At 43.5% G+C, this 18,720-nt stretch overlaps 1 protein-coding gene across 8 annotated transcripts in view; it reads left to right on the forward strand.

The window, feature by feature from the left end:
* The first annotated feature begins 259 nt into the window (after positions 1-259).
* The window catches only part of LOC143858080 (putative glucan 1,3-beta-glucosidase A), a 42,199-nt gene continuing 23,738 nt past the window's right edge, over positions 260-18,720 (forward strand). For 2 of the 8 annotated variants that reach the window (XM_077368677.1, XM_077368684.1), the window contains exons 1-3: positions 948-1,113; positions 1,235-1,350; positions 1,448-1,567. In XM_077368677.1, coding sequence (XP_077224792.1) covers positions 972-1,113; positions 1,235-1,350; positions 1,448-1,567 — 378 coding nt within the window. In that variant the 5' untranslated portion in view covers positions 948-971. Of the gene's footprint in view, positions 923-942; positions 1,114-1,234; positions 1,351-1,447; positions 1,568-18,720 lie in introns of those variants that run through there. The other 6 variants (XM_077368678.1, XM_077368679.1, XM_077368681.1 and 3 more) reach the window with 6 other exon arrangements.

The raw sequence follows: 18,720 nt of genomic DNA on the forward strand, positions 1-18,720 counted from the left end.
TCGACTCACTTTTACCTTGGCTGCGTTCCGCATTTTGCCCTTTTAACTCCTTTGACTCTTCCAAATTATGACTGCGTCAACCGAGTACTCAGTTGGAACACTGAGTATTCGACCACGTCGTGCTGACTCGACTAGGTGTCTAGGATTTTCTTCGGCCGCATTCCTGGATGTATACATCAACGGTCAGTGTATGTGCTCTCTGCACGAATCCTGCACCCATCTAACTGTTCTCTTTGGTGGAAGTGGGTGCCCTTTCCAATTCATACTCACAGCAACGCCTTATCTTACACCGAAAGGAACATAGAGATTACATGTTGTTGAAAAAGTGGTCACACTTTCTTGTCCAAAAAGGCCTTCCTTTTCCATCTCTTTACCAATTCATCTGATTCCCAAGCTTTGTTCACTCGCGTTCTCGGGAGACCAAATCCCGGGAAAACAACTCCTTTTTTTTCCGAGAAAGCTAAAATTCGCATGGTCACTTGCCTTCACGGGATTTTGAACGAGCCTAGGTGGAAAATGTCACATCTGACATGGAAATTGGGAAAAATGATGTGGAAATGAGTATTTTCTCACCGGTGTGAGATTCCTTTTCCCTTTATTTTGGTGGGATTTGCTTTCCCAGGAAAACTAGTGAAAAAAGGTGGGCAAGCAGTTTCTCTGAAACCTTTTCCAGCACAGGTTCTCTGGATTTCTTTTCCTAGTGCCACGTCAGATTCCTGGGAAACCTTTTCTTTTCCTTTTCCGGGAAAACAAGTGAACAGAGCCTTTAAGAGCCCAATTGAACACTCTTTCACCACATTTATTTTACATCTGCAACGTGGATGGTGTTTATTATGTGAGTTGTTTAAAATATGCTTTTGACAAAAAACAATGCTTAGGTTGTTTAGGACTTCAGTTTGGGATGAATTGGGTGCTAAGTAAGGTATAATGTTAGCTTCCTGATCTTCTTATAAGACCCACTTGCTTTGATAATGAGTTGCTACCCCGCTACTGATTTTGGGTTGAATTTTGTATTGAATTTTATCAGCATTTCCATGGAAATTGTTTCTCGCTACAGATGGGTGTTTGCTTTTCTTGTTTGTTGCTGTGCCCTCTTCTCTAGAGCTTACTCTGGTAAGAAAAAAGTAGGTTTTTTTTTTTCCAATGTTCTGTAATGGGTTTGTTGTAATTGTTGTTTTTGAGGGACATTTGATTGTGGGTACTGATAGAAATCCTACATTGCTGATGAATGTAGTGAAAAAATTGAGTGGAATGTCAAAAGTTAGAGGTGTGAACTTGGGTGGATGGTTGGTGGTGGAAGGATGGATTAAACCTTCACTTTTTGATGGTATACCTAATGAAGATATGCTTGTAAGTCTGTGTAGGTGTTCTTTGCTGTTGTTTACATGTTGGGTTATGGGCATTTTTGTAACATTGCTAGTTATGCTTTTGTTGATTTGGGTTTTAGGATGGGACCCAAGTTCAGTTCAAGTCGACGTTGTTGCAGAAGTACATAAGTGCGGCAAATGGGGGTGGGACGAATGTTACTGTAGACAGAGATGTTCCTTCTTCATGGGAAACCTTCAAGGTCAATCCTTTGCTCTAGAATGTTTTGTCCCCTTTTTATGCTTGTCAACTGTTTGATGTTTTGTGATGAAGAATTTATAGATGACAGGGAAGTGTGTGCTAAAGTTGAATTGCTATTGATGTCAAATTTTGTTCATTGAGGCTGCCATGCAGTTGGCAAACATTACTATAGCTTAATTGTCTAGTAATGAAGGGTTACATATAGGTGTATTCTCTTGGCGTCACATGTTATGATGACGTAAGCTTGAAAGATAAGATTTACGTTCTAGCTATTTTATTTTGATAATGTTAACCTTCAAGGTCGATCGCCTATTGATTAACTTTATCAGGTACTCAAAACCGAAGAATTTATGTATCAAGGATATTATATCCAGATACTTATAAAGGGCCTTCATACCGTGTCTAAACAAGTAGTTTTAAAGAATACAATGCCAATAGTTTTAAGTTTATTATGCTTCTTGTATGTGGTCTTGCATATTTGTAATTCAAATTTTGAGTATGTGAATCTTATAGAGTATAGATGCTACAGTCACTATAGTATTAATTCCGTCTTATAAGCTAAATCTAGTCAAGTAACTTTCTTGCTTCCAAAGTATGGCACTTTTGTTAAATTAACTATTATGCTTCTTGTATGTGGTCTTGCGTATTTGTAATTCAAATTTTGAGTATGTGAATCTTGTAGAGTATACTATAGTATTAATTCCGTCTTATAAGCTAAATCTAGTCAAGTAACTTTATTGCTTCCAAAGTATGGCACTTTTGTCAAATTAAATATTATACTTCTTGTATGTGGTCTTGCGTATTTGTAATTCAAATTTTGAGTATGTGAATCCTATAGAGTATAGATGCTACAGTCACTATAGTATTAATTCCGTCTCATAAGATAAATCTAGTCAAGTTTTTAATATTTTATTCATGCGTTGTGTAGTATCTCTTCGTATGGGATATTCTTTCAAAAATTAATCTCATGGTATGGGATATCCATATCCGTTTCCTGTTTTGCATGGATTCTTTGCCCCCCTATGCCGAATCTGTGTTGTCACGTTTCGACACGCAAATCAGACATGGATATGTGTGGGACACATCCAAATTCTTTTCGTAGCCATGTCCCAGATGAATCCTATTTTTTAGGCCAATCTGACACTTCATTGACTCTTTCAAAATGCGAATCTGGTATATTTTCCCTTTAAATGAGTTTTATTCTTAATTTTTTTAATAAAAGCACAACTCATCCTCTCTTAATAAAACTCTTAATAAAAAGCCTAGCGCCTTGACCTTCCACCCTCGAACATCGACCCCCTTCCCCGTTAAATTTAAAATTTTATTTTTTTAATAAAAATTACCGAATCCACAAGTCCTACTTTTGGGGTTTACCGAATGGCCCGAATCCGACACCTCGAATCCGTGTCGGATCCTTATACACGAATCCGAATCCATGCAATACAGTTCGTATCCATATCGTAAAATTCAGAATATGCCGTGTCGTATCTTTGTTCACATATCCATGCCAGTCCATATCCATATCCATATCCGTACTGAATAATGGTAGAGAATTTGTTGTTGGATCCATGCAATTTTCTTGATAGTGCCTTTGAATATCCTCCGCTGCCTTTCCTTCCAAATAATCCACAACACCACGAGGAACACAAGGAGAGCAAGATACCACAACCTTTGCCATTTAGCGGGCTGCGAGTCAAATGACTAGGCATCAAATGTGGGGATAAAGGAACCTGCTAACAGAAACAGTTTATAGTAGACACAACCCACTTCCTTTTGTACTTGCGGGGAAATATGTTATGTATCTGATGGTACAAATGTCAACTGATCGTCATGCTTGGTTAAATTGTTAATTGTGGTCAATCACAGCTGTAGACACCCCATTTTGACAAGGCCCTAAACCCGCATATTCGAATAAAATCCCGAGGTCAGACGGAAAATGAATGAAATTAATCCGAGCAAAAGAGAATGTGGGGCCCGCTTGTGTGGGACCCGTTTGTGTGGGACCCGCCTGTGTGGGACCCGCTTTTGTGGGGCCCGCTTTTGTGGGGCCCGTTTGTGTGGGACCTGCTGATGTGGGGCCCGCTGATGTGGGACCCGCTTGCGTGGGGCCCGCTTGTGTGGGGCCCGCTGTTGTGGGACCCGCTTATGTGGTCAAAGAGAGAATAAGGACGGTCATCATTTTCTTCGTTTTTAAAAATGGGCGTAATGAGTAGTTTTGGTTTTCGTATGGCATCCGATGCCATTTGAAAATTGTTTTCTATTTTTTTATTTATTTTTTTGCAAAATTTAAGGGAATTAGGGGGGACAAGAGGGGGACAAAAGACTCTCATTTTCTCCCCTCATGATGACTCGTCATCATGGGTCTTCTGATCTCTCTCTCTCGCAGAGAAAGAAAGAAAACAAAAAAAGAAAAAAAAACGGGTGGGAAAACAGCAAGGGAAAAACCAGAGAGAAAAAAAAAAAAAAGGAAAAACCAGAGAAAAAGAAAAGGGGAAAAACCAGAGGGGAGAGGGAGAGAGAGGGAGATCTGCAGAGGGGAGAGAGAGAGAGAGAGAGAGAGGAGAGATCTGTAGAGAGAGAGAGGGAGAGAGAGAGAGAGAGTCTTCTCCTCCGGCAATCCAGCCGGAATCCGGCGAGGCCAAACCCATCTCCGACCGGCCATCCACCGATCACCACCACCTTCTCCGGCATCCTCCCAACCAACCACTGGAGCTCCACCGGCATCCACATCTCCTCCACCCCACCTCCAGCGGGCCCCACCTCCAGCGAATCCCACATCAGCGGGTCCTACATCAGAGGGTCCCACATCAGCGGGCCCCACACAAGCACGACTCTGTCAACACCTTCCTGGATCTCTTGTGGCGTAAGTTCATTTTTTTTTTAATTATTCATTCTTTGCACTACACGGGTCCCACAGTGGGTCCCACAGCGGGTCCCAGCGGGTCCCACAACAGTGGGTCCCACAACGGGTCCCACAACAGTGGGTCCCACATCCGTGGGTCCCACAGCGGGTCCCACATCAGCGGGTCCCACAGCGGGTCCCACAGCGGGTCCCACAGCGGGTCCCACAATGGGTCCCACAACAGCGGGTCCCACATCCGTGGGTCCCATATCAGCGGGTCCCACAGCGGGTCCCACAGCGGGTCCCACAACGGGTCCCGCAGCGGGTCCCACAACAGCGGGTCCCACAACAGCGGGTCCCACATCAACGAGTCCTACTGTGAATAGTAGTTTTGAATAGTACTTATAAATAGTAATTATGAATAGTAGTTTTGAATAGTACTTATAAATAGTAATTATGAATAGTAGTTTTGAATAGTACCTATAAATAGTAATTATGAATAGTATTTTTGAATAGTAATCTTGTATAGTAATTATAAATAGTAATTATAACAGTCTTCAGCACAGGAGTCAGTCCTTCAGTCAGTCCAGGAGTTTTTCCTATCATCATAGGGGTTAGGATTCTGTCCATCCTCTCATCAAGTCGTGATCTTTACCCGCTCCTGCAAGGTATAGGATGCTGTCCAACCCTTGCCGAGTTATTTTCCTGTTCGTTCCCCCGCAAAGCATAGGATGCTATCCAACCTTTGCGGGATTCCAGAAGTCTCCCTACCCGTATGATGATAGGATTTTGTCCTCTTGTGTCGAAAAATTCAAAAACATCTGAAAAATCAAAAATCTCAAAAATCTCGAGTCATTAGAGTGTAGTTAGGAAAATCAGTCCGAACTACGGATGGCTTGATCCCTAGCTGAGGGGTACGTAGGCAGCTCAGGCGTGCTGCTGGCACCCTGAGTTCAGTCACCATTTTTAGACACCATTTTTACACCCTTTCACCATTTTCAGTCACCATTTTTTGTAAATATTTCTCATAACTTTCACCATTTTTCATAACTTCAAAACCTCCAAAAAATACAAAAAACTTCAAAACCTTTTCAAAAAGATCTTCCCCTAGAGTTAGGAGTCTGTCCTAGATATTTAGGGTGTTTTAGAGTTAGGAGTCGGTCTTGATTTGTATTGATGTGGTGTGTCCTGTCGTGTGAGTGTCCCTAGAGTTAGGAGGCCTCGAGTCGATCGGTCAGACACTTAGTCGAACCGATGGCTAGACTAGGAAGCATATAGTCAGCCCATGGTTTTCTTTATGTTGCACAGCCTAGATACACATAGGATGTAGGGCCCACCTGCATTAGCTTAAGGCTAAACAACCTGCATTAGTTAGGACATATAGAGAGTCCTAAAAATCACAATCCACTTGAATTTAAGCAATCGCAGAAAAAGCTTTAAAAACTAGTCGAGTCTAGTTGATCGAGTCTAGGATAGCGGTCCTAGAGGTTTAGGCATTGTAGTTTAGCATAGGACACCGAACTACGTTGGCTCTGATTCTTCCCGAGGCCGGGATACGTAGTGCAGCTAGGATGGATGGCCATCCTGGTCCGAGTCAAGTCCTACATTAGAATTTTAGGATTTGTCTTGTTGAGTCGTGTGTTGCGTATTTTGCTGTGTTTTCTTATTTTCATGTACAGATCCTATACCTTTAGCTGTAGCATGCATGTGCTTGTCCACCAGAACTTAGACACCAATTAGGCATGTCACATATAATCTAACTATTCTTAGGCGACATATCTTTCATTTCTTTTGTGTGTGCTTCTTATTCATCTCCGAGACATGCATGATTAGCTAGACGTTATCTCGGAGATATTCGTTCCCATTTCACATGATTTTCTCCCAAAACTCTTCAAAATTAATAATAAATGGCATAAGAGACCAGGTGCTAGCACTTGGGCGAATTGGGGGCGCCTAATCCCTTCCCCATTCGTCATCAGGCACGAACCCTTTGTATCTCTGGTTATCTGTTGCGACAGAGCACAGCATGGGATCCAGGGCCCACTTCCTTGGATGGCGACTCTTTCTTTGCTTAAGGTGCGTCTCGAATCCGGGCTAGTTCCCGAATCGAGAGGTATCTCACTTTACATCGCCGCTCATGCTGTGAGGGGCACTCTTTCGAGGGTTCCTTGGTGGGGCTCTCCTTCACGTGGATGATCTAGAGACTCGCGCGGGGGCCCGTCCCCTCACGCCCGTCCCGGATCTGGTTCCACAGGCTGGCGACTCTGCTGGGGAGTTTTTGAAACATTGCCTAACTCCGTAAAAATGCCATTTTAATTAATTTTGAAGAAATTTGGGTCAAAATCAAGCTAAATGGGAACTTTATCGTTAGAAATTCAGGGGCACCAAGTAGGTGCGTAATTAAAACAAGGGATTCACACACTGCACAGTAGGCATTGTCATATTTTTTATTTCTTGATTTTCATTGTTTTTTTATTGGCTCCACGGGATAGATTCAATGCGTGCCCGACTGGGATGTTATTACACCCTGATGGTGCTGTTGAATCTATTTCCAAGCTATGCGCCAGCGCTGCAGCCGTAAACACTCGGTGCACTTGTGTTTACAGCAGCCGATGAGCAATGAAGCATACTATGTATAACACTCGGTGCACTTGAGTTATACATATTAAGTATGTTTCATAAGCATAGTACCCGATAGATTGAGTTCGGAGCCCTACTTTGTTTTATATATTATGTATATACTTACTGACCTAGTGAAACCCAACTAGGAAGTACCCGTGTTTATATAAGTATATTGCATTCATATAAGGACGAACATGTGTGGCTTACACATGTTGGAGCCTAGGTTTAGGAGCCATGTCCTATCTATAGATTATTGTAGCCCACCTTATGTGGCTACAGACGCAGTCCTAGTACACTCACTTGTCTGTCATGAATCGAGACTCTCTCGACTCCGCTAGATTAGACTAGGGTTGGTGCCCCTGGTTAGGGTGTATATGTATGTACATATATTTATTACTAGATTAGGGTTTGCTTCATAGCTAGGTTTTCTTTCCTAATCTAATCCGTTTTTCCCGTCCATCCGTCTTTTGGATTATGATCAGATCATTGGTTTCACATCATTATCTTTATAGCCATGATCTATCTTCCCTGAGCTTGATCCTTTGATCGATCCTGATCAGATCGCTCTGCATGCCAATTATGAGTCTTCTTTGCCATTATCACTGCCAGAGTGTGTTCTTGCTGAGAGCCCTGCTTTATCTTGACCATGACGGCATACTCTTCATGTTTAGTTGCTGAGACCCTCCTAGTATAGCCGTCATGCTGCCAATTTTTTTTAGAACCCTTGAGCGTAATCATTATCCTTTTGGGTTCGTTGACAACCATGTGCTTACCTTACCACATCTCCTAGTATAGCTGTTATGCTGTCGAATTTTCTCCGAATACTTTGAGTGTGGTCATCATCCTTTTAGGCTTGTTGACGAACCATGTACTTGCCGTACCACATCTTCATGTACAACCGTTAAGATGTCGAATTTTATCTAGGGGAAGGATGTGTTTGTGCTACCTTTTGCTTCAACTTGCGCATTACATTGTCATGCGATTAATTCTCATTGAGCCTAGTGTTTATGGTGTCCATGACAGGAGTCTTAGTCACTCGTCTACCATCAACCCCAAAAAAGCTTTCATCTCTAAACTCGCTTGGTCTAGCCCACTATACCTTTTTCCTCTCACATTGCCCAGATGGCTGAGTATGCTGAAAGTCTCGTCCTGAGAGAAATGAGAGAGATGGTGATGACATCCATGACCTGATAGACAGGGATCCCCTCATTCTTCTTGAACTCAAATGCTTCTGAGAACCCTGCACATAACCGTGTTGCACCTCCTACACCCACCATGGGAACCATTTCACCCATTCAACCCTTCATATATCTTACCACCTTTACCTGTACCACTTCTGGCCTGAAAAATGATTGGGAAGGGAAAAGAAAAATGTCAGAGCTTGAACTTCTTGAAAATATCATACCAGAGAAAGCCTTGCCATTGTCAGGTGCTAAAGAACAATTTGAGCTGGGTCAACAGAAACCAAAGAGGCCCTCCCTTCTGAGATTCTAACTCCAGGATTGCTCTCTCCAATCATTATCATCATTAATGAAGGCACGTTGTCCTTGAACTTTCAGCGCCAATTCGTTGCCTCCGATGAAGTGTCACATCTTTGAAATTTGCTTTGAAGTGTGTATACCAACCCTCCCTGTCAAAGTTGGTAAGTCTAACCATGTCAATGTCAATTCTAAGTACGTTGTGTTTATTGGTCTCTCTCATTGTGAGCCAATATCCAGTCTTTTGTTAAATTTGATGGAGAGCCTATCGTGGCGCGTCAAAAATCAATGTATGTACTTCAAACATTCAATGCAACGAACATTTGATTCCAGTGTCGTCAGTATTCTTGTATATGTTCACTCTTGGATCTAATGTTAATAAACAAATTAAGACACCCTCCTCGGACGAGGATGCCGATGAAATTCTCCTCGAGATTTGAAAGCTGATCAAACGAGGGGAAGATGTCGAGCAAAGCCACTTGAAGATGAAATCGATACCGTGAATAGTGGTACCCAAATCCGAAACTCGGGAAATAAGGATTGGCAAAATCTCCCGAAGAGCGCAAAGAATCGATAAACCTATTTAGAGGGTTCAAAGAAGTGTTGCTTGGTCCTATGAGGATAAACCAGAAGCGTGCCTTGGCATTGTTCAACGTAAGTCACCCTCAGCTTCAGACATCGGGTCGAAAAAGTAAAAATTTCAAACGAAGAATACCAGATATCAAGTGAAGTTAATGAAAAATTGAGAGAAGACTTTCGGACAACAAAGTCATGAGCATAGAACATGAACCCCAAAAAGAATACTTGGGCTATACATTACGATGGAATTCTAAGTCAAAGTAATCAAAGGGTAAGGGCATTCCCGCATTTCAAATGAACAAAAAAAGAAAGATAGAATCTAGAGACGAAAGGAGAAGGGAGCATGCCCCACGTCAACTCCTTAGAAATATCAGAATCCCGAGAATTTGAGTCGGTTTTAAAGCATCTTCAGCATATAGAGAAGACCCTGAGTCTTAGAATACTGAGCATCAGTGCAAGATCCCAAAGACAAAGTGGGAATTCAATCAGTCAAGTTTGCGCAGTACAGATGAAGTCTTGCCAGGAAATGCCGCCAGACTCCTAAAAAAAAAAGAGAAAAAAGTTCAAAGCCATTGAACCTTAGCCATTCAAAAAGCTTGTATGCCAAAACACCAGAAGGCCATCCTTGGACGCCTGCGCTTTAAACGCCAAAAATCCCAAGTTTGAAAAATCCTTTTGCAAACACCTTTGAGCCTCAACAAAATCAAACATTCTTTTCAAACACCCACAAACCAGGGGTAGTTCGACCCGAACTACGTCTGACCTGATCCCCAACTCTTCGGGGGTACGTAGGCAACCTGATCAATTCAGGTTCGGTCAACCTTTGGGATAAAAATCAAATTATTCCCTTTCAACCTTTGGGATAAAAGTCAAATTATTCCCTTTCAACCTTTGGGATAAAAGTCAAATTATTCCCTTTCAACCTTTGAGCTTAAAAGCCAAATCATTCTGTTCCAAACCTACCCGAACTACGCGGACCTGATCCCCAACTCTTCGGGGGTACGTAGGCAACTTGATCAATTCAGGTTCGGTCAAATCCTTGGGGATAAAAGCTAAATCATCCCCTTTTCAAACTTTTGAAGCTAAAAAGCTAAACCATTCTTTGTTAAACCCAAAGCGAACTACGCGGATCTGATCCTCCATTTTTGGGGTACGTAGGTAGTCTGGCGAGACCAGATTCGATCCAAATCGTTTGAACTTCCGATATCTAACCCTTTTGAACCCGAGCCTACCTATAAAGTTCTTCTGGTGAAACGAGCAAAGGTTCAAGGCAATTGAAAGCAAAAACAGAAAGAAATGAAAGAAAAAAAAAACGATGGAGTCTGAAGACCCGCTAGGCTGAAAACCCGGGAGGGCGGTCTAGGCAAAATTTAGGGTCATTCACCCGCTAAGTTGACAACTGAAAAGTCAGCTTAGGCAAAAGTTAGGGTAGCAGGCCCGCTGGATTGAAAACCCGAAAGGGCGAACCAGGCCAAAGTTAGGGCAAGCGGTCCGTCAGATTGAAAACCTGAAAAGGCAATCTGGTCAATGGCAACGACTTCCAACAAAAAGTGAATCACTGAGGTGGAGAAACAGTCTTCAACCAGGGTAAAATCTCGAAGTCCAAGTTGTGCCAGCAAGCTTACTTTAACATTCTTCTAAACTGGGGGCATTGAAACCGAGCAATCCGAAAGGGATAATAATCATGACATAAACACCGAAAAAGGAGAGTAGTGCCTCTTGACACGGTCTTCGAAATACTCTAAGAGTGACTAAGCCATACCCTTAAAAAATGACACATCAGATCCAAGAGCGAAGTCGAAAGCGAGTCGAGTCCTTCGAGCAATAAGAGTCTTCTTTGATTGAGTCCTTGGAAATCTGTTCCTCCTTCATATTTGTGTTCCCTCTCCTTGCAAAGTCCAAACTGTCAGGTGCTGGAAGAATGGGAGTGTGTCCTCCAAAATGCGAAGAAAATTCAGAGTAAATCCTGGTTTAGGTATCAGAAGGGGCGGGAGACATCTTGTTCAAACCTACCCGAGACCTTAAGCCTCCAAAAGTGAGCCATGCGAAAGAAGAGATTTTCAGACTCAGCCATCATGGTTATTGTCCTATTCTCTCCATACAAAAAAAAAAAAAAAAAAAAAACTTTGCATCCTCAAGCCTTCATGAAACGAAACATCTTTTCTTCAACCATCATTGTCTTGCCTTCTTAAAACTCCTGTCATGGAAACACAATATACTAGGGGCATCTTTTATGACTTGCGTCATAAAAGATGTCAAGCGCACAAAGGCAATCAGTAACAATGTCTCAAGCAAGTAAGGATAAGAGGGGTACAAGCACATCTCAAGCCTAACCTCTAAACTCCTCAGTTGAGTCCTCTCTTCAGAAGAGTCAATTCTCTAAGAAAATCAGTTTCCCAAGCGGAGTCTAGAATTTGCTCGCGCAGCCTTCAATCCCCGGCAAAATCAGAAAAAATGGTCAATATCCAAATCCCTGCAAGTTATCTGAGTCCAATTCTCAGCAAGGAACTCATACTCCCAATTTCCTCGGCAAGAGGCAATCAGTCTAAAAAAAAAATCATCATTCGAAATCAATCAATTCTCAGCAATATCACTGTCCTTCCAAGGCTCTTCGTGGTTTGTCAGGCAGGCACATCATGGACCCTTGCTCCCTGAATGGCTCTTCGTGATCTGTCCTTTAGGATATATCATGGACCCGCTCTCCATGCTCATTTCATTCATCTCCATTACTTGTTATTCTTGTTGGGCTCTTCGTGGCTTATTGTCATGGACCCCAAATTTCATTCTAGGCTCTTCGTGGCTTATTGCCATGGACCTTAGATTCATTGCGTGGCTCTTCACGGTTTGTTGCCGTGGACCCTCGATTACTTCTTGGCTCTTCATGGTCTACCATTCAGGTATACTACGGACCCATGCTCCCCGATTGGCTCTTCGTGATATGTTCTTCCAGAAATATCATGGACCCACTATTCATAGTCATTCCATTCATATCTTTTACATGTCATTTGTTTCTGCATGTTGGGCTCTTCATGGCTTATTGTCATGGACCCCAAATTCAATGTTTGGCTCTTCACGGAGTATTGCCGTGGACCCTTGATTCCTTTCTGCTGGGCTCTTCATGGTTTCTTGCCATGGACCTTAGATTCATTGCGTGGCTCTTCACGGTTTGTTGCCGTGGACCCTCGATTACTTCTTGGCTCTTCATGGTCTACCATTCAGGTATACTACGGACCCATGCTCCCCGATTGGCTCTTCGTGATATGTCCTTCCAGAAATATCATGGACCCACTATTCATAGTCATTCCATTCATATCTTTTACATGTCATTTGTTTCTGCATGTTGGGCTCTTCATGGCTTATTGTCATGGACCCCAAATTCAATGTTTGGCTCTTCACGGAGTATTGCCGTGGACCCTTGATTCCTTTCTGCTGGGCTCTTCATGGTTTCTTGCCATGGACCTTAGATTCATTGCGTGGCTCTTCACGGTTTGTTGCCGTGGACCCTCGATTACTTCTTGGCTCTTCATGGTCTACCATTCAGGTATACTACGGACCCATGCTCCCCGATTGGCTCTTCGTGATATGTCCTTCCAGAAATATCATGGACCCACTATTCATGCTCATTTCATTCATCTCCATTACTTGTTATTCTTGTTGGGCTCTTCGTGGCTTATTGTCATGGACCCCAAATTTCATTCTAGGCTCTTCGTGGCTTATTGCCATGGACCTTAGATTCATTGCGTGGCTCTTCACGGTTTGTTGCCGTGGACCCTCGATTACTTCTTGGCTCTTCATGGTCTACCATTCAGGTATACTACGGACCCATGCTCCCCGATTGGCTCTTCGTGATATGTCCTTCCAGAAATATCATGGACCCACTATTCATAGTCATTCCATTCATATCTTTTACATGTCATTTGTTTCTGCATGTTGGGCTCTTCATGGCTTATTGTCATGGACCCCAAATTCAATGTTTGGCTCTTCACGGAGTATTGCCGTGGACCCTTGATTCCTTTCTGCTGGGCTCTTCATGGTTTCTTGCCATGGACCTTAGATTCATTGCGTGGCTCTTCACGGTTTGTTGCCGTGGACCCTCGATTACTTCTTGGCTCTTCATGGTCTACCATTCAGGTATACTATGGACCCATGCTCCCCGATTGGCTCTTCGTGATATGTCCTTCCAGAAATATCATGGACCCACTATTCATAGTCATTCCATTCATATCTTTTACATATCATTTGTTTCTGCATGTTGGGCTCTTCATGGCTTATTGTCATGGACCCCAAATTCAATGTTTGGCTCTTCACGGAGTATTGCCGTGGACCCTAAATTCCTTTCTGCTGGGCTCTTCATGGTTTCTTGCCATGGACCCTAGATTCATTGCGTGGCTCTTCACGGCTGGTCACCGTGGACCCTCGATTACTTCTTGGCTCTTCATAGCTTATGGCTATGAACCCTTGATTCTCAGTTTTTCTAATCCATTAATCACTCAATATCTTTCTTGCAAGGTTCTTCGTGGCTTATTACCACGGACCCCGGATTATGGCTTGGCTCTTCGCGGTTTGTTGCCGTGGACCCTCGATTTCTAGTTTCCTAAAAATAAAAAAATATAAATAAATTTCGTTCCGCGAGGCTCTTCGTGGCTTACTACCATGGACCCTCGATTCCCGTTTGCTTGGCTCTTCACGGTTCACCACCGTGGACCCTCGTTTTCTGCAAGGCTCTTCATGGCTTATTACCATGGACCCCTGATCAAAATTTTCATTCAACTGTTGTTCTTCCTTGTCTAATTTGGTGAAAAGCTGGACAACAACTCTCTCTAGTTATTTTGTTGTCAAGCCATGGTCCGTCGTTCCACAGTGTGCCGTCACCCAAGTGCGGAGTCAGGAATACCTGTGTGACCGATGTGTTACTCGAGTGTGACCGATGTGTTACTCGAGTTATTTCTCTGGTGGGAGGCTATCTCACCAATATGTTTTGAATGCTGAGTTATGTGTCCAGCATTTCACCAAATTAATATTAAGTCATGTTGAATGTGAAATTTTAAAACGAAAGTCTCTCTGAGAGCATCTTTGAGAGCATCAAGCCAATAATCAAAATCCTTTTCATTCAAAACCCCTGAGGCATCCCTTCCCTCCAATTCGAGTGAGACCCCTGAGACATCTATTCCCTCCACGAGTTCAATCTTTGTAAAATAAATTTTGGGCCAGTCAAAATGTGTTGTCTGTTCAGCTTTGACATTCGCGCGACAAGCACACTCTGCCAAAGAGGGGCATCTGTAGACACCCCATTTTGACAAGGCCCTAAACCCGCATATTCGAATAAAATCCCGAGGTCAGACGGAAAATGAATGAAATTAATCCGAGCAAAAGAGAATGTGGGGCCCGCTTGTGTGGGACCCGTTTGTGTGGGACCCGCCTGTGTGGGACCCGCTTTTGTGGGGCCCGCTTTTGTGGGGCCCGTTTGTGTGGGACCTGCTGATGTGGGGCCCGCTGATGTGGGACCCGCTTGCGTGGGGCCCGCTTGTGTGGGGCCCGCTGTTGTGGGACCCGCTTATGTGGTCAAAGAGAGAATAAGGACGGTCATCATTTTCTTCGTTTTTAAAAATGGGCGTAATGAGTAGTTTTGGTTTTCGTATGGCATCCGATGCCATTTGAAAATTGTTTTCTATTTTTTTATTTATTTTTTTGCAAAATTTAAGGGAATTAGGGGGGACAAGAGGGGGACAAAAGACTCTCATTTTCTCCCCTCATGATGACTCGTCATCATGGGTCTTCTGATCTCTCTCTCTCGCAGAGAAAGAAAGAAAACAAAAAAAGAAAAAAAAACGGGTGGGAAAACAGCAAGGGAAAAACCAGAGAGAAAAAAAAAAAAAAGGAAAAACCAGAGAAAAAGAAAAGGGGAAAAACCAGAGGGGAGAGGGAGAGAGAGGGAGATCTGCAGAGGGGAGAGAGAGAGAGAGAGAGAGAGGAGAGATCTGTAGAGAGAGAGAGGGAGAGAGAGAGAGAGAGTCTTCTCCTCCGGCAATCCAGCCGGAATCCGGCGAGGCCAAACCCATCTCCGACCGGCCATCCACCGATCACCACCACCTTCTCCGGCATCCTCCCAACCAACCACTGGAGCTCCACCGGCATCCACATCTCCTCCACCCCACCTCCAGCGGGCCCCACCTCCAGCGAATCCCACATCAGCGGGTCCTACATCAGAGGGTCCCACATCAGCGGGCCCCACACAAGCACGACTCTGTCAACACCTTCCTGGATCTCTTGTGGCGTAAGTTCATTTTTTTTTTTAATTATTCATTCTTTGCACTACACGGGTCCCACAGTGGGTCCCACAACGGGTCCTACAGCGGGTCCCACATCAGTAGGTCCCACAGCGGGTCCCAGCGGGTCCCACAACAGTGGGTCCCACATCCGTGGGTCCCACAGCGGGTCCCACATCAGCGGGTCCCACAGCGGGTCCCACAGCGGGTCCCACAGCGGGTCCCACAATGGGTCCCACAACAGCGGGTCCCACATCCGTGGGTCCCATATCAGCGGGTCCCACATCCGTGGGTCCCATATCAGCGGGTCCCACAACGGGTCCCACAGCGGGTCCCACAACGGGTCCCGCAGCGGGTCCCACAACAGCGGGTCCCACAACAGCGGGTCCCACATCAACGAGTCCTACTGTGAATAGTAGTTTTGAATAGTACTTATAAATAGTAATTATGAATAGTAGTTTTGAATAGTACTTATAAATAGTAATTATGAATAGTAGTTTTGAATAGTACCTATAAATAGTAATTATGAATAGTATTTTTGAATAGTAATCTTGTATAGTAATTATAAATAGTAATTATAACAGTCTTCAGCACAGGAGTCAGTCCTTCAGTCAGTCCAGGAGTTTTTCCTATCATCATAGGGGTTAGGATTCTGTCCATCCTCTCATCAAGTCGTGATCTTTACCCGCTCCTGCAAGGTATAGGATGCTGTCCAACCCTTGCCGAGTTATTTTCCTGTTCGTTCCCCCGCAAAGCATAGGATGCTATCCAACCTTTGCGGGATTCCAGAAGTCTCCCTACCCGTATGATGATAGGATTTTGTCCTCTTGTGTCGAAAAATTCAAAAACATCTGAAAAATCAAAAATCTCAAAAATCTCGAGTCATTAGAGTGTAGTTAGGAAAATCAGTCCGAACTACGGATGGCTTGATCCCTAGCTGAGGGGTACGTAGGCAGCTCAGGCGTGCTGCTGGCACCCTGAGTTCAGTCACCATTTTTAGACACCATTTTTACACCCTTTCACCATTTTCAGTCACCATTTTTTGTAAATATTTCTCATAACTTTCACCATTTTTCATAACTTCAAAACCTCCAAAAAATACAAAAAACTTCAAAACCTTTTCAAAAAGATCTTCCCCTAGAGTTAGGAGTCTGTCCTAGATATTTAGGGTGTTTTAGAGTTAGGAGTCGGTCTTGATTTGTATTGATGTGGTGTGTCCTGTCGTGTGAGTGTCCCTAGAGTTAGGAGGCCTCGAGTCGATCGGTCAGACACTTAGTCGAACCGATGGCTAGACTAGGAAGCATATAGTCAGCCCATGGTTTTCTTTATGTTGCACAGCCTAGATACACATAGGATGTAGGGCCCACCTGCATTAGCTTAAGGCTAAACAACCTGCATTAGTTAGGACATATAGAGAGTCCTAAAAATCACAATCCACTTGAATTTAAGCAATCGCAGAAAAAGCTTTAAAAACTAGTCGAGTCTAGTTGATCGAGTCTAGGATAGCGGTCCTAGAGGTTTAGGCATTGTAGTTTAGCATAGGACACCGAACTACGTTGGCTCTGATTCTTCCCGAGGCCGGGATACGTAGTGCAGCTAGGATGGATGGCCATCCTGGTCCGAGTCAAGTCCTACATTAGAATTTTAGGATTTGTCTTGTTGAGTCGTGTGTTGCGTATTTTGCTGTGTTTTCTTATTTTCATGTACAGATCCTATACCTTTAGCTGTAGCATGCATGTGCTTGTCCACCAGAACTTAGACACCAATTAGGCATGTCACATATAATCTAACTATTCTTAGGCGACATATCTTTCATTTCTTTTGTGTGTGCTTCTTATTCATCTCCGAGACATGCATGATTAGCTAGACGTTATCTCGGAGATATTCGTTCCCATTTCACATGATTTTCTCCCAAAACTCTTCAAAATTAATAATAAATGGCATAAGAGACCAGGTGCTAGCACTTGGGCGAATTGGGGGCGCCTAATCCCTTCCCCATTCGTCATCAGGCACGAACCCTTTGTATCTCTGGTTATCTGTTGCGACAGAGCACAGCATGGGATCCAGGGCCCACTTCCTTGGATGGCGACTCTTTCTTTGCTTAAGGTGCGTCTCGAATCCGGGCTAGTTCCCGAATCGAGAGGTATCTCACTTTACATCGCCGCTCATGCTGTGAGGGGCACTCTTTCGAGGGTTCCTTGGTGGGGCTCTCCTTCACGTGGATGATCTAGAGACTCGCGCGGGGGCCCGTCCCCTCACGCCCGTCCCGGATCTGGTTCCACAACAGCAAATGAAGTGTTAATTGTGGTCAATCACAACAAATGATGGAGACAGTGTGAGATGCTATTCATTCTCAGGAGTTTGAGGAAGTCCACTATTTGTAGGATTCCAGCTATGGTGTGCCCATAGCTTGTTATTGTTGAATAACATGTTGTAGGGTAGTTTAGTCATTACCTCTAGTATAGAGGGTATTGTAATCTTTGTACTCACTTGTCCTATTTGGGCCTATATATACATTGTATGTGTGTAGAGCTCCCTAGTGGAGACTCTCCAACCTTCACTCCTCTTCTTCTTCCTCTCTATCTCTAACCCTATCTCATTTCTAACATGGTATCAGAGCCAATGGGCTGATCCTTCAAGAAGGAAAGAAGAAGAGTCCATCTTCGTCCACGCCGTTCATCTCTTTCTCTCGTATCTCTCTCGTATCTCATTTTCCTATCTTTATCTCCCTATAGTTTCTCCTCAAATCTTCCCTAAGAACTCTCTTCCCTATTGTCTCTCTCGTATTTCTCTATTTTTTGTTTCAAACCCTTAAAATCTCTCTCTCGGTATTTGTGTGTGTGTGTGTGTGTCGTCATTTCTCTCTCGGCAAACCCATTTTCCTCGGCCGTATTTACTCTCTCTCTCATTTGGGTTTTCATATGGAGTATTGTCTTCTTGTCCTTCATTCTCATCTTTGTTTTTCTCCGTCTATATTTGTTGTGTTTCATGTCTTTTGTCTTCCTCTCCAAGGTGCCCACCAAGTGTTCGATAAAATCTCTCAAAGGGGTTTTGTGCCTTGAAAGTCTTCTTTTCATTTCAAGTTGAAGGCCTCAACTTGAGGAGGAGCATTATCTTGTATTGTTTTTCCTCTTGTCTTGTGTTGTTTCTTATGGTTCTTTTTTTTTTGTTGATGTCATCTCTTTCTTTACATTGTCTTCTATGTATTGTTTTTTATATCTTTTATGTAGTTCTTCAAGGCGCACACCAAGTGTTTGTTCAAATGTCTAAGAGAGGTGTAGTGCCTTGTTTCTCTTCGTTTCTTTGTCTTCTTCAAAGCACACACCAAGTGTTCGATGAAATGCTCGAGAGAAGTGTGTTGCCTTGT

The sequence above is a fragment of the Tasmannia lanceolata genome, unplaced genomic scaffold (assembly GCF_043159265.1).
Source record: "Tasmannia lanceolata isolate RefF3 unplaced genomic scaffold, GAP_Taslan_0.1 ptg000025l, whole genome shotgun sequence".
In the NCBI taxonomy this organism is placed as follows: domain Eukaryota; kingdom Viridiplantae; phylum Streptophyta; class Magnoliopsida; order Canellales; family Winteraceae; genus Tasmannia; species Tasmannia lanceolata.